This window comes from Musa acuminata, chromosome BXJ1-2 (assembly GCF_036884655.1).
Source record: "Musa acuminata AAA Group cultivar baxijiao chromosome BXJ1-2, Cavendish_Baxijiao_AAA, whole genome shotgun sequence".
Taxonomy (NCBI): Eukaryota; Viridiplantae; Streptophyta; class Magnoliopsida; order Zingiberales; family Musaceae; genus Musa; species Musa acuminata.
The window spans coordinates 30,477,985-30,490,989 of record NC_088328.1 but is presented as its reverse complement, the minus strand read 5'-3'; the positions used below and the strand labels follow the sequence as shown (position 1 = coordinate 30,490,989).

General features: G+C 36.0%; 1 protein-coding gene across 1 annotated transcript; it reads left to right on the top strand.

Annotated features, from left to right (window-relative positions):
* The first annotated feature begins 43 nt into the window (after positions 1-43).
* LOC135609338 (dnaJ protein P58IPK homolog B-like) lies at positions 44-12,517 on the top strand. The gene is made up of 9 exons (XM_065102481.1): positions 44-315; positions 1,880-2,045; positions 3,370-3,571; positions 3,667-3,827; positions 3,908-4,001; positions 4,092-4,304; positions 5,861-5,941; positions 10,643-10,861; positions 12,196-12,517. Exons 1-9 carry the CDS (start codon positions 216-218, stop codon positions 12,364-12,366), a joined length of 1,407 nt encoding a protein of 468 aa, XP_064958553.1. The 5' UTR covers positions 44-215; the 3' UTR covers positions 12,367-12,517.
* Positions 12,518-13,005: the final 488 nt, after the last annotated feature.

Here is a 13,005-nt window from a genome sequence, read left to right as displayed (position 1 = left end):
GGGAAACGCCATTAGAAATGGGAGGAAAACCGAACTAGAAACTAGAACAAGAGAGGAAAACAAGGGGGGTGGGGTGGGGGGAAGCCAAATCTCGGACAGCGACGAGCCGAGGGACGCAGCTTCCACGACCGATCAGTAGCCACCACTTTCTCCTCGATCTGCTCTTCCCTTCATCGATTCGTCGCCCTGGGAAAAATCGGTGAACCATCTTCTCGATGGTCGTGCGGATCCGACGCTCGGCCGCCACCGCGGTCCTGCCCCTTCTTTTCTTCCACCTGCTCTCCGCCTTCCACCGGCCGGTCTTCTCCGCCCAGGGTACTCTATCATTGTTGTTTCTTCTTCGTTTCGTGATTGGAGCCTTTCGGAGCTCATGATTCTAGATTTGATGTGTCAAATGTGGTACTCGTTGTGGACCTTTTGGTCTTTAAGCCATTTGGTTTTTTTGGTTCTGTGGTTGATGTTGTAGATCGCTTGGTGCTGCTAACTGCTGTGCCTCCAAGTTTGTTGCTTGGGGTGCTTAGTAAGAGCCTCAAATTGATTCCTTGAGGTTAAGCTGATAAAAACAAGTGATTTTATGTACTTTAATCCACTTAGCATTTTCCTAAGGATGAACACTAAGTCAAAGGGAGAGGAAAAAAAGAGAGAGACAAACTTGTATTTGAGTGGAAGACTGGACTTTTAATGCCTCGTTGGTGAAGTAGCGCTTCGAGGTTTAGCAAATTTCTTTCGAAAGGATAATTGTTAGGCTCTATAGGTTTCTAGAATTATGGTTATATCATAAAAATTAAAACAAAAAATTTATCAATACCTTAGTCATTTTTTCTGATTAGCACATCCTTTAACCATTTAGCTTTCTGGGCATGATTAGAATTAATCTTGTTTGAGTTCATCATTTTGTTGGAAGGTACATTTAATTATTTGCATGGGACAACCACAACTGACTCTTTTGTGCCTGAATATGTTGGTTAGAGTGGCTGATGTTGTAGATAGCTTGATGTGCCAGATACATAGGAAACCTATATGATGATCCTGGAGCATGATTGCTCCAAAAACTGTAGAAAGTATTCTCTTAGAGGGTCTGTGATATGCAAAAGTCATTATAAGTGATAGAAGATGGATGCCTTTTTTGAACACTTTCTAGCAAGAGGATATATTGATAGGATTGAGCATATAGTTTATCATTCTAAGGACATTAGAAACACTAATAGGCTGATAGAGCACATATTACCTCTATTATGAGCTTAGTATTTATCATAATTTCCCTTTGTTTCTGTAGACAAAAGAAACTATATTGTCGATGTGGAGAGGTATTCATGGCAATTCTAATATGCTCACAACTTCTGATTGAAAACCCAGACGATAGAGCAAAGTTACTGAAACCAAGGAACTGCCAAATTTAAAAATACACACGTCTCCATCTGTTCTAATAATTATTTGCTTGTCATTCTTGTCTTTTCTTTTCTCATAATATGCTACTACGACAGCCTCTTTTTGTTTGACCTCTCTATATTTGCTTCCAAATTGCCATTCGTAGATTCTAGATAGAACATAGACAACCACAGACAGGTTTACCGATTGGTTTCATGCTTTACTTTGATTGCATAGACCTGCAAAAGGGCTTTGATGCCAAGTTTTAACTAATGATTACATCTCATTCCAGTAATTGAATAGGTTATTATATTTTCTAATGCTAAAATTACACTTACAATTCTATTGCTCTATCTAATGTAAACTTAAAATGACTCTTGTTTGTACCTTCTTTCAAAGAGTGTTTTCTGGTGGTTATTTCTATTGTTTTAATACAATTATTAAGTTATATACAAAATTTATATAATCCCAGACTTTGTAGTTTTCTGATCCTGCTTTAGCATATATGAAGACAGCCAAACAGGTGATGCTCTAGACTTATTGAAAAGAGCCTCTGAAATGATAAAAGTGAAGCGACACCACGATGCAGTTGGACTTTTAAATGCTGCTATAGAAGCAGATCCAAATCTATCAGAGGCCTACCAGCAGCGTGCTACTGCTTTTCTTCACCTATGTAGGTATGTTTATTTAATATTTTGTTGTTTGCTGACCTTGTATCAATTCATTTTGTTTGTTTGTCTGGCATTGCAACAAGTCATGAACTGATGATGCAACAGAAAAAGCTTTTTTGATGCTTTTAGTATGGGTCTTACCATTTGTACTGAAGTGTTTAGAATAACTTGTGAATTGGAAAACAAACAATAAGATATAGTATCTAGAATGGAATATTGTGTATATATCTGCTTAACATTTTTAAGACAAAGCGAGAAGATTGTTGAAGCCTTGAAGGTATATGGTTCTTATTCCTGGAATAAGTCTTAGAGGTGATATATAGAATGGAATTATCTGAGGGGATCATAATTTGTATCATTATCGCCACCAAAGTTGTACCTTGTTTGATAATTCTTCTTTGCAATGTTGGATCTAGAATCATTGTTGTTAAAGGTCTTAAATAATGGAGTGATGCAAGAAAGTGACAAATAACTTTCAGCAGATATGTGCTGTATTTTCTTTCATCTTCTCTTCTATTGTGATCAAATTAAATGTTCTAGTATGCTTAACTTTTTGATGCGGTGATTACTCACAAAGCATCTTAGTAACCCATTTAACAGGCACCGATTTGTTTCATCGAGAATCTGAAGTTTGTATCTTCATTCTTCATTTTGTTTGGTTGAATATATCACAAAGTATAAGAAAATATGGTGACTTGAGCTTGGAAAATAATAAGTGTTAGCATTTCTGTCTAAGAAGAGGCTTGTAGCTTTTAAGTTGTTTGAGCAGCCATTTACTGTTCTTTAGATTTTTGACAATATGATGCTGAACTTATTGCAACTATATATTTGCCTCCAGAGAATTGAACATAGCGTGTCGGGCAGAAAAAGCATATGTAGTGTATTGGGTAAGATGGCCTTTTGTGGATCTCACATGAAGGTATCTTTCGGAGAATAATGAAATCTAAATAGTCAAAACCTACATGAAAAAACGAAGCAACTGAAGGGGAAGAAAGAGGAGGATTGGGATGATAAGGTCTTGCTGCTGATGAATTCCCTATATTGCATGTTAGACGTAAAATAATTTTGCATCCCTAAATTGGTGTCTTATAATGATTATACAAAAGCCAGAGCTGACCTTGATGAGTCATACATAACTAACCCACGAGAGTTTTCTAGATATTATAAATTCAAAAACAAAAGAGTTCCTTAAAATCAATAAACATAGTGGATGGTAACCACATACCACAGTTTGGTCAAAAGTAATAGCTACACAATGACACAGGAATTCTGACTTTTGTGGGTGATATAGCTTTTATGACAGAAATAAGGAAAACATTGACAAATGCAGGTTTGAGGACTCTGGGAAGGACTACAAAAAATTCCTGGAGCTAAAGCCTGGAACTTCTTCAGTTGAGAAGGATCTTTCTAAGTCATTGCAGGCCCAAGATGCACTGAATTCTGCATATAGTCATTTTGACTCCGGTGACCATTCAAAAGCACTGGACTACATTAATAAAATTGTCCTTGTCTATTCGTCAGGCTGCTTGGAGGTACTTTTTGGAATATATTATGTTCAGTTATGCATACTAGACAAGATATTTATCTATTTGCTGCAGTCTTACGCTGCGTAAGTTTGTATTTGCAGGCAAAAATTCTCAAGGTGAAACTACTGTTGGCTCTGAAAGATTACTCTAGTGTAATTTCAGAAAGTGGGTTTATACTAAAAGAAGATGAAGATAACTTGGAGGCACTCCTAGTACGTGGTCGGGCATATTATTATCTCTCCGATCATGATGTTGCATTGAGGTTTGCTTTTCTGAATTTTTATTGGAACTTCCACTTAGGGATCTTAATGTTGCTTCTAAAATTTCTTTTATGATTACCAGGCACTATCAGAAAGGGCTGCGTCTAGACCCAGAGCATAGTGATCTGAAGAAAGCATATTTTGGATTAAAAAATCTGCTAAAGAAGACAAAAAGTGTAAGAAAAGGACGATAATTTAGAAGCGTTATGTAAATTCTAATATCATTAACTATTAGAATATTCATTACATTACTGAGATTCTTTCAGGCAGAAGACAATGCTGCTAAGGGAAAGTTACGTGTGGCTGTTGAGGACTTCAAGGCTGCCCTTGCATTGGACCCCAATCACACAGCACATAACGTGCACCTTCACCTTGGATTGTGCAAGGTTTTGGTTAAACTTGGGAGAGGAAAAGATGCTATTGATAGTTGCACAGAAGTGCTCAACATTGATGAAGAGCTTGTTGAGGCCTTGGTCCAGGTTTGTTATGACCTTTTGAGTGGCTATATTCTCAAGTTCTATCAGTCCTCATTCTATTTTTATCATTTGACCGGCACTAAGGGGTGCAGAGTGAACATATAGACATGATACTTCAACATAAGTGCTGGAAGCTCTACCAGAGTGCCTATGGAATAATGCTTGTTCATGTTTCTGTTTTGACATCTTGTTTTTCAAACTCTGTTGGATGTATTACTTACTCAGTTTACTTGTAATCTTGTTAGAAAGTAGAAACTATAATCTGAACATGTCTGGAGCAATTGTAGTTTCATAATTTTTACAAACAATTTTTGAACACCCTGAAAACAGTGTACTTAGATGCATTTTTAATGAAATTAAAACACTTTCCAAGCCATTGAATTTGTGAATCCAATATATCAAAATATTTGTTCTGAAAATTCATTTAATATTATTGTATGCTGCCTGCAGCTAAAGTACATCCACGATCATTTCTTGCTACCCTCTCTAGTCCCCTAATATTTTAGAGATATATAGGTTAAGGTTTGACCAAAAGTAGAACTATGTTCATCAGTGACATAATTTTGAATAGGATCAGAGGTTCTGAATTCTGGTAATATGTTAGGAGTGCAAAGATCACATCCATGTGGAGTACTATTCAACAGGAATTCCACATGCCATGTTTATTCATGCTGACTGGCAGGTACCATTGTGGCATGACCCTGGTGCACCACAATTCTGTTGGATGTTACAATGTAGCTATAGGCTGTATGGTGCCTGTGCCAATTGGTACCTCTCTTGCCCCTACAATGCAAATTACTGCCGTGAGAGCATGCCATGAAAATGAAAGTCTTGCTTCCTGAGTCATTGGCATGTGGATCAAGTGCACATAACAGTTTGAAGGTTTTATTGGATGGATAAATAGGTCAAGTGAAAAAAAAGGTAGTGTTACAGAGAATGAGTAGGTAGTAGCCCACTCAGGCAAGCTATGTACATATGGTATGTGTCTGTTCAAGTATCAGCATGCCTTAGTGACAAGGGTTACTTCTTAACTTATCAACCTTTTTTGTGGATGAAAATTGGTGTGGACACCTGAAGGCCATTCATCTAAGATCCTTTCTTATTTCTGCATTTCCCAGATATCTTTGTTTGTGAAAGACATTTGTTTAAATTTTACTTGATGGTGATCTTACTGTGGAATATTATTAGATTGAAATGTTTATTATTAAAGTGATTAAATAATTCTGTAGCCTGGATTTTCCTAATGTATTGGACCTCAGATCAATGTGGCCTATGCAGTAATTAAGTTGCCAAGTTATTTACATGTTCAAATTGCCTTCTTTGACTAAGTGATGATTTCTCCTACTATTGCATCTCACAACTGCTAATTGCTGTATTTTTCAGATTTTATTTCTTTCTATGATATGATTTTTTATATGATTATTTTGATAAACAATAACCACAATTTTTTGTGTCCCAGAAGTTCCTATAATATATTGCAGTAGTACTTCTTGCACAAGTAGTCTTTTTTGCTCAGAGTTGGTGGCCATTGTTTAAGAGACCTAGCTTCTTCTTTGCAGCGAGGTGAAGCTAAACTTCTAACAGAAGATTGGGATGGAGCAGTGGAAGACTTGAAAATAGCTGCTCAAAAGTCTCCACAGGTTTGGTGCATGTTCTGAATCTTTGCACGTGTGCATTATGGAAATAAATAAATTGTTTTGGATGCTGCTTTCTGCATTCCTTGCAAGCTTATATTCATGCATAGCCATCTCTTTTGAAACCAATTAAGGGAGCAGTTGGTTTTGTCTGCTTGCAGACACTTGAGTAGGAAGTATAGATGGTTTCTTTTCTTTAAGAGCATAACATACACGACTTTGGATTTCAATAGCTTCTTTAAATTAAATTGTCTTATATAGAATTGTTTAGTCAATTATAGTAACTTACATTTGATGCATTTGGTTGTGTAAAAGAAAAATCATTATTGCAAAGATGATTTCTACCTAATCCATTTCTTTCTGTGTATTTCTTTCATAGTAAATACTGTACAAAAATTATAATGGTGTTGCATATGTAATTAGAAATGCAGAGTGCACATGCATAGTTACCTGTATACACTATCCAGTATGGTTGTATATGTTATAAAATTTGGAGACTGAAGTAAAATATTTATTGGAAAGGACATGTTTAGCAAGTAAGATGATTACTAGGACTACTAGACCTTCAGTGCATCATCGAGCTTATTGTATTGGAGCTTTTTTGTGTTTGGTAGAAAAGCTGGACTGTCTAGCTCAGCCTCAAGCATTGTTCTTTCTCCCTTTGTTCCTGAAGAATTATCTATTTCATTCCTTCCAAGTATTTTGTCACTCTTACATTCTTATTCACTCTTATCCTTGTCCATTCACCAATTAACTGAGTCAAGTTGCATGGGTAATCTGTCGCATTCCAAAATTATTTGAGCTTTCCCCGCCTGAAATGCATGATGGTGGCAAGTATTTTGTCACTCTTACATTCTTATTCACTCTTATCCTTGTCCATTCACCAATTAACTGAGTCAAGTTGCAAGGGTAATCTGTCGCATTCCAAAATTATTTGAGCTTTCCCCACCAGAAATGCTTGATGGGGGCAAGTGATTAATGTGTGGAATGTCTTCTGTTTCAATGCTGCAGAGGATGCAGTGTCTCAGTTGATGCATTCCTTTGTGATTTGTGTTTTAATTGATACTTAAGTTTCCATCTCTCTTTTCTTGCACACTTGATCCTAGTTTACAGCTACTGACACTTGCCTCATTGTGTTTTTTCCTTGAAGGAACTGTCTTGTAGCTCTGTCATTACCTTTGACTGTCCAACTAGGTAATTTGAATATATTCATATAGTCAATGGGACTTATGTAACTATCTTCCGCTGTATGATAACAGCTTAGATTTCCATTGATCAAGCCTTCTTTCTGCCTTATTTACTTTCGGAATCCAAACAGTATTTATGGTTCCTAATCTTAGTGCAAGTTTTTAGATTATGTGGTCCTATCTAATTTGATAAGATATATTATAGTTCTGATTGGATTCTGTTGACGGTTATTAGCCAATAGAAAGGAAATCCAATTATAGTAGGATTCCTTAGGAGATGACCTTGAGGAGAGGAACTCTCTTAATTACTTATGCTATACCCTCTACTTTCGTTTATATATATATATATATAAAAGACTTTTTAGGGTCTAAATATTATGGATACGAGATAGAGACATGAGACTATGAGACGTGGATACATGATAATCATTGAGAGATTATGATTTCTCTCTCAGCCTCCCTTGTCTTTAATCCATCAATCATAGTGGTTCTGTGAAAGGATAGGAAAAGAGGAGAAGGTGAGTCTAGTTCTCCTTATAGATCGACAACACTGTAGTTTTTGAATCCGAGAATGGTGCCCTTGTAGATCAAATAAAGGTTTTTCTAGATGACATCGAAAGGTACGCATCGTAAATCTGATATATTGTTATTTAATTTCAATCTTGGCATTAAAGTTCCACATAACCAAGGTTCGCAATACCGTACCGTACCGGAGTTTCGACCTGGGCTCAGTACTGGTACGGTACGGTATAATGGTGCTACAGTACTGCTACAGTACCGGAAGCCTGTCGGACCGGTACGGACCGGTACTGCAAACCATGCACATAACAGTAGCATATTATAGTTTTTATGTTTACAATTGATAGCAGAGTCGAGTTTCTTGAAATCAAATACCTTAGATTTGTTAACTTTGATTTATGATGCTTAAATGATCCGTGTATATTATCGATCTAACTTCCTATCTATTCTGTCTTGTCGCTTGCTTATAGGCGACTTAAGGTTCCTTGTATTAGATCAATGTATTATCGTCGATATCTTGTTGTCGACGATAGTATTATTGAGGACTGCGATCTTCAATGATCGATAGTCTTGTGGCAGCGATAGTGGTTGTGCAGCGACTGCAATAGCATCGTTGCGTGTGGCCACTATGGTGGATTTGTTGGCCATGGGCGACTGTGTCGGGTAGCGTATGCACCACAGCAGTAGTAGGCGGCTGCGCACAATGATGGTTGCACATTGTGGCGGCCACACAGGTGGTAGCAGCAAGTGGCTATGTATAGCAATAGCCACACATCGTGATGGCCACGCAAGCGGCAAGTCATCTGCCTCGTTGGCCGTGCATCGCGACGGCCACGCAAGCGACGACCGCGGGCCGTGCACTAGGTTGGTCGCGTAGGTGACAGCCACACAGGCGACGGTTACCAGGTGGCGGTAGGGGTTCTTTTATAAAACTACAGTTTTACCCTTATATATCTCATTAATTTTATTTTAATCTTTTTGATAGTTTTGCCCTTTATAAGTTCTAATTTTGCTTTATATCCTATCAACAAAATTATAGTCTTTCCCCTAAGAAATTAAGAATTTTTTCTTTATATCTATGATTTATTTTTTAATTGTTATTGAATCTAATCATGACTATATTTTGATTATTTGATTGGATGTATTTTTTATTAAATCTTAGGAAAGTTAAAGTAATTGCTTATTGCATCATCAACCGTGAAAGCTGAATTTATGACATGTTTTGAGGGCACAAATCAAATTTTATGACTGTAAAATTTCATCTCAAGACTTGGTGTGGTCAACTTAATTGCTAGGCCGCTGAAAATATTTTGTGATAACACCACAACAATTTTCTTCTTTAAGAATGACAATTACTCTAGTGGTTCCAAGCATATCAAGATAAAATACTTGGTGGTTAGAGAAAGAGTCCAAAAACAATAAGTGTCAATTAAGAACCTAAGCACCACCTTGATGATTGTTGATCCATTTACTAAGGCTTTATAGTATAAAATATTTAAATAACATATTTTTAAAATGAGGCTTGTAAGCAAACCATAAAAGATATAATGACTCGTGTTCAGGTGGATGTTATTATTGACATTTTTTCTTGCTTAATTAAAGTTATTTATTTCTGCTATTCTGTTTACATTTATGTTTATGCATATTATAGTTGAATGTAATAATAAGTTTGTCTTGACAAGACAAATTATATGGATCATTATGAACTATATTAGAAAAGATTAACAGTGTTGTGGTATATAGAAGGGAGTGTAACATTGATGACATAATTGCTATAACTCGCATTGATAGTTTGACTTAATGTAGTATTATTATGCTTATTGGATTTATTGGCTTGTCTTAAAATTTATGGCCATGTATAAAATGTTTTTCAAAATTTTTTAGAATCCAATTAGGTAAATTTTTTTTAAACAAATTTTGTTTTGTTTATTTTGATTTTGAATTTCTTTTATATCTTACAAATTATTGGGCCAAGTGGGAGAATGTTAGATTATGTGGCTCTATCTAATTAGATAAAATATATTATAGATCTGATCTGATGACAGTTATCAGCTAATAGAAAGGAAGTTCACTTATGGTAGGATATCTTAGGAGATGATCTTGATGAGAGGAACTCTTATAATCACTTATTTTAGACCCTCTGCTCTCGTCTATATATAAACAGGACCTCCTGGGAACTAAATACTACAGACACAAGACCATGAGACATGGATACGTGATAGTTATTGAGAGATTACAATTCCTTTCTCATCCTCCCTTGTCCCTAATCCATCGATTATAGTAGTCCTGTGAAAGAATAGGAAGAGATAGAAAGTGAGTTTAGTTCTCCTTGTAGATCGATATCATTGTGGTTTTCGGATCCGAAGACGCTGTCCTTGCAGATCAAATAAAGGTTTTTCTGGATGGCATCAAAAAGTGCACATCATAAATATGATATATTGTTATTTGATTTCAATCCTGATATTAAAGTTCTTCTGCGTAACAGTAGCATATTATAGTTTTTATGTTTACACAAGTTCCCAGAATTTATTTGTAAGTGTTTCTGAGTTGCTGCCGAAGATATCTCTCAGCTCTTGATTAGGTCCATTCATCCCAGTTGGAAAAGAACTGCTTTTGTTATATCTGATTTTGAAGCCTGAAATCATCCAAAGTGGTCAGCATGAATTCCAGATTGTTGATCTTTTTACATAGGCTTGTGGAACAGAAGTGTGTCATTGGAACATCATAGAATGTTGATGCCATTTTGGGTGATCACTTTTGCTAATCCTGAAGAGCTGCTGGCAGCATAACGTTAACCATTCTGCAAAGATTATCGTAAACCAAACAAAGAATTGTTTCATTGTTGGAATATTTCATGAATAGGATCATAATAGTTCCATTCTCATGTTTTTGATTGAATTCAATATTACTTACTTTGTTGACATGCTATATTATGCATTTTATCAAATTAATGAAAAAAAATGTCAGATGGATATAAATCTTACTGTAATTCTATTTTTAGGACATGAATATTCGAGAAGCACTGATGAGGGCTGAAAAATCATTGAAATTAAGCAAACGCAAGGACTGGTACAAGATCCTTGGTGTTTCAAAAACTGCTTCTGTTGCAGAGATAAAGCGTGCATACAAGAAGCTTGCTTTACAGTGGCATCCAGATAAGAATGTTGATAACCGTGAGGAAGCTGAGGCCAAGTTTCAGGAAATTGCTGCTGCCTATGAGGTAATACAGGCTTAGATGTAAATTTTCCTTTTAACCTAGCATTCTATTTGAAGTTTTCCTAGCTTAAAATAATGGTTTCTTGTTATCATTTTTTAGAATGTGATTTTTTTTGTTGTTGTCTATGAATTGGGTAGTTATATGATACTGTAGTTTTTACATTTGAAAGAAAAAAATGCTAGCTTCATTTTTGTTGTAATTTAAGTTGAAACTAAGTCTTTCTAGCCAGCATTTAACAATTACTTGCTTTTTTCAGTATTATAGTTTCTGTCATTGAAGTCATGTGCAGAACAGTCATTCTTGCCTTTCGTTGCTTTGCACAAAGCGTCGATCAACATATTGTTCAATCATATAGCAGTAATTATTATTGTATATGCTAGTTCGAGCTGCAGTGTCATTTTGCAAATTGTTTCCTGAACCTATCTTGCTTCCTTAATTTCATTATTTTGATAACAGAACTAGAGATCATTTAAGAGAGTTAAAATGACTTGATGAATTGCCCATGGGTATCGATGGAGAACTAGGGGATCAATCAACTCTCCAAGTAGTTGAGAGTAATTAACACCTTGTTGGTGTTATGCACGAAAATTGGCTATTTTCTTTCTTATTACCAAGAAACCAATATTGTCAAAATTATTTTAGATCAAGGTTTATTGTACCGTAACATACCGTTTGATGAGTGGTACATATCGGTCCGATAGGGGATCGGTATGGACAGTACATACTAGTTTCTCAGTATGTCTCATCGTACTATATGTTGGTACATTAATATATATCATACCGATGACTGATTGATACATCAGTACGGATTGGTTAGGTGAATCATATTTTAGATATTTAAAAATATTGCAACAATAATCTAACTGTCATTTTACTATAATTTTCATACCATGTTGAAGCTCGCTACATATTTACAATAATTATATCTATAGCCGAATTGCTTGTTATGCTTAGAAACAGTGTGCTGTTTTGTTTACCAATACATTGCAGCTACTTGGTTAAATTGTATGAACTGTGGCATCTACCACCGACAACAATAACTACTCTTAAGTGAATCAACCTCTCGTCTTTGTTAAAGTAGATAATACATGTTCCATGTTTCAAGATTGCTATATAGTATGTTCTCATAAATAAATAATGTATTTATTTTGCTTCTCAATTCTTTGCATTTTTCTCTGAGTTGTTATCATGATAAATTGATCAAATAGCACACCTGGATTTGTGATTGAGGCAAGGCAGAAATCCTCAAACAGTTATGAGGAATGGTTATATTTTTTTCATATGGTCGATTCACACTACTATCTGATCGTGTAATCATCTTTTCTTCTTAAATAAAGGTGCTTGGTGATGAAGAGAAACGTGTAAGATATGACAGAGGCGAGGATCTTGATGAGGGTACGGGGATGGGAGGTGGAGGCTTTAACCCTTTTGGCGGCGGACAACAATTCACTTTTCACTTTGATGGTGGATTTCCAGGTGGTGGATTCCCAGGAGGGTTCGGATTCTAACTTCTGATGACACTCAACCGTTCCCAAACTTCTTCCCTATGATCAATGCTTACTCACTGACAGAAGTGCTTTAGGAACACGGAAATTAAGCAACCAAAGTAACTCAGAATATGTTCTTGATAGACCCCAAAATTACTAGGGGAAGCTCATAAGCAACAAGACGAGTGATGCAACATCTATTGGAAGACTTGCAGTGAGCATCCCTGTCACTAGAACACCAGCATTGATTCTTTTTTTGTTGTGAAGAAGACCTTGTCATCGATTAAAAAAAAAATTCAGGTTCTTCTAAATAAATGCTGATGGTTACAGAATTTTCCCCTAAAATTATGCACTTGTAGCTGTTCCAGATGCAGAAAGTGCAAGAAAAGCTTTACTCTTCCTTTTAACTGGCTGATATATGGTACATTAGTACTAGGATGCATTTGGCAGCTGGAAGAGTGGAATTGCCATCAGCAGAACGGTGCAAACCATTCTATTCCCAAATCGAGGAGCATCCCACTGAATGTTTTGAGGAAGAGCCGTGTAAGGTTAGCTACAATGCTTTCGATTATTTATGTTTTCTAATTATTTTCCGGGATGATTTTTCATAATAAAAAGAAAGCCTTTCTTTTTAGGCTTTTCCTGAAAGATGCCCCCTTT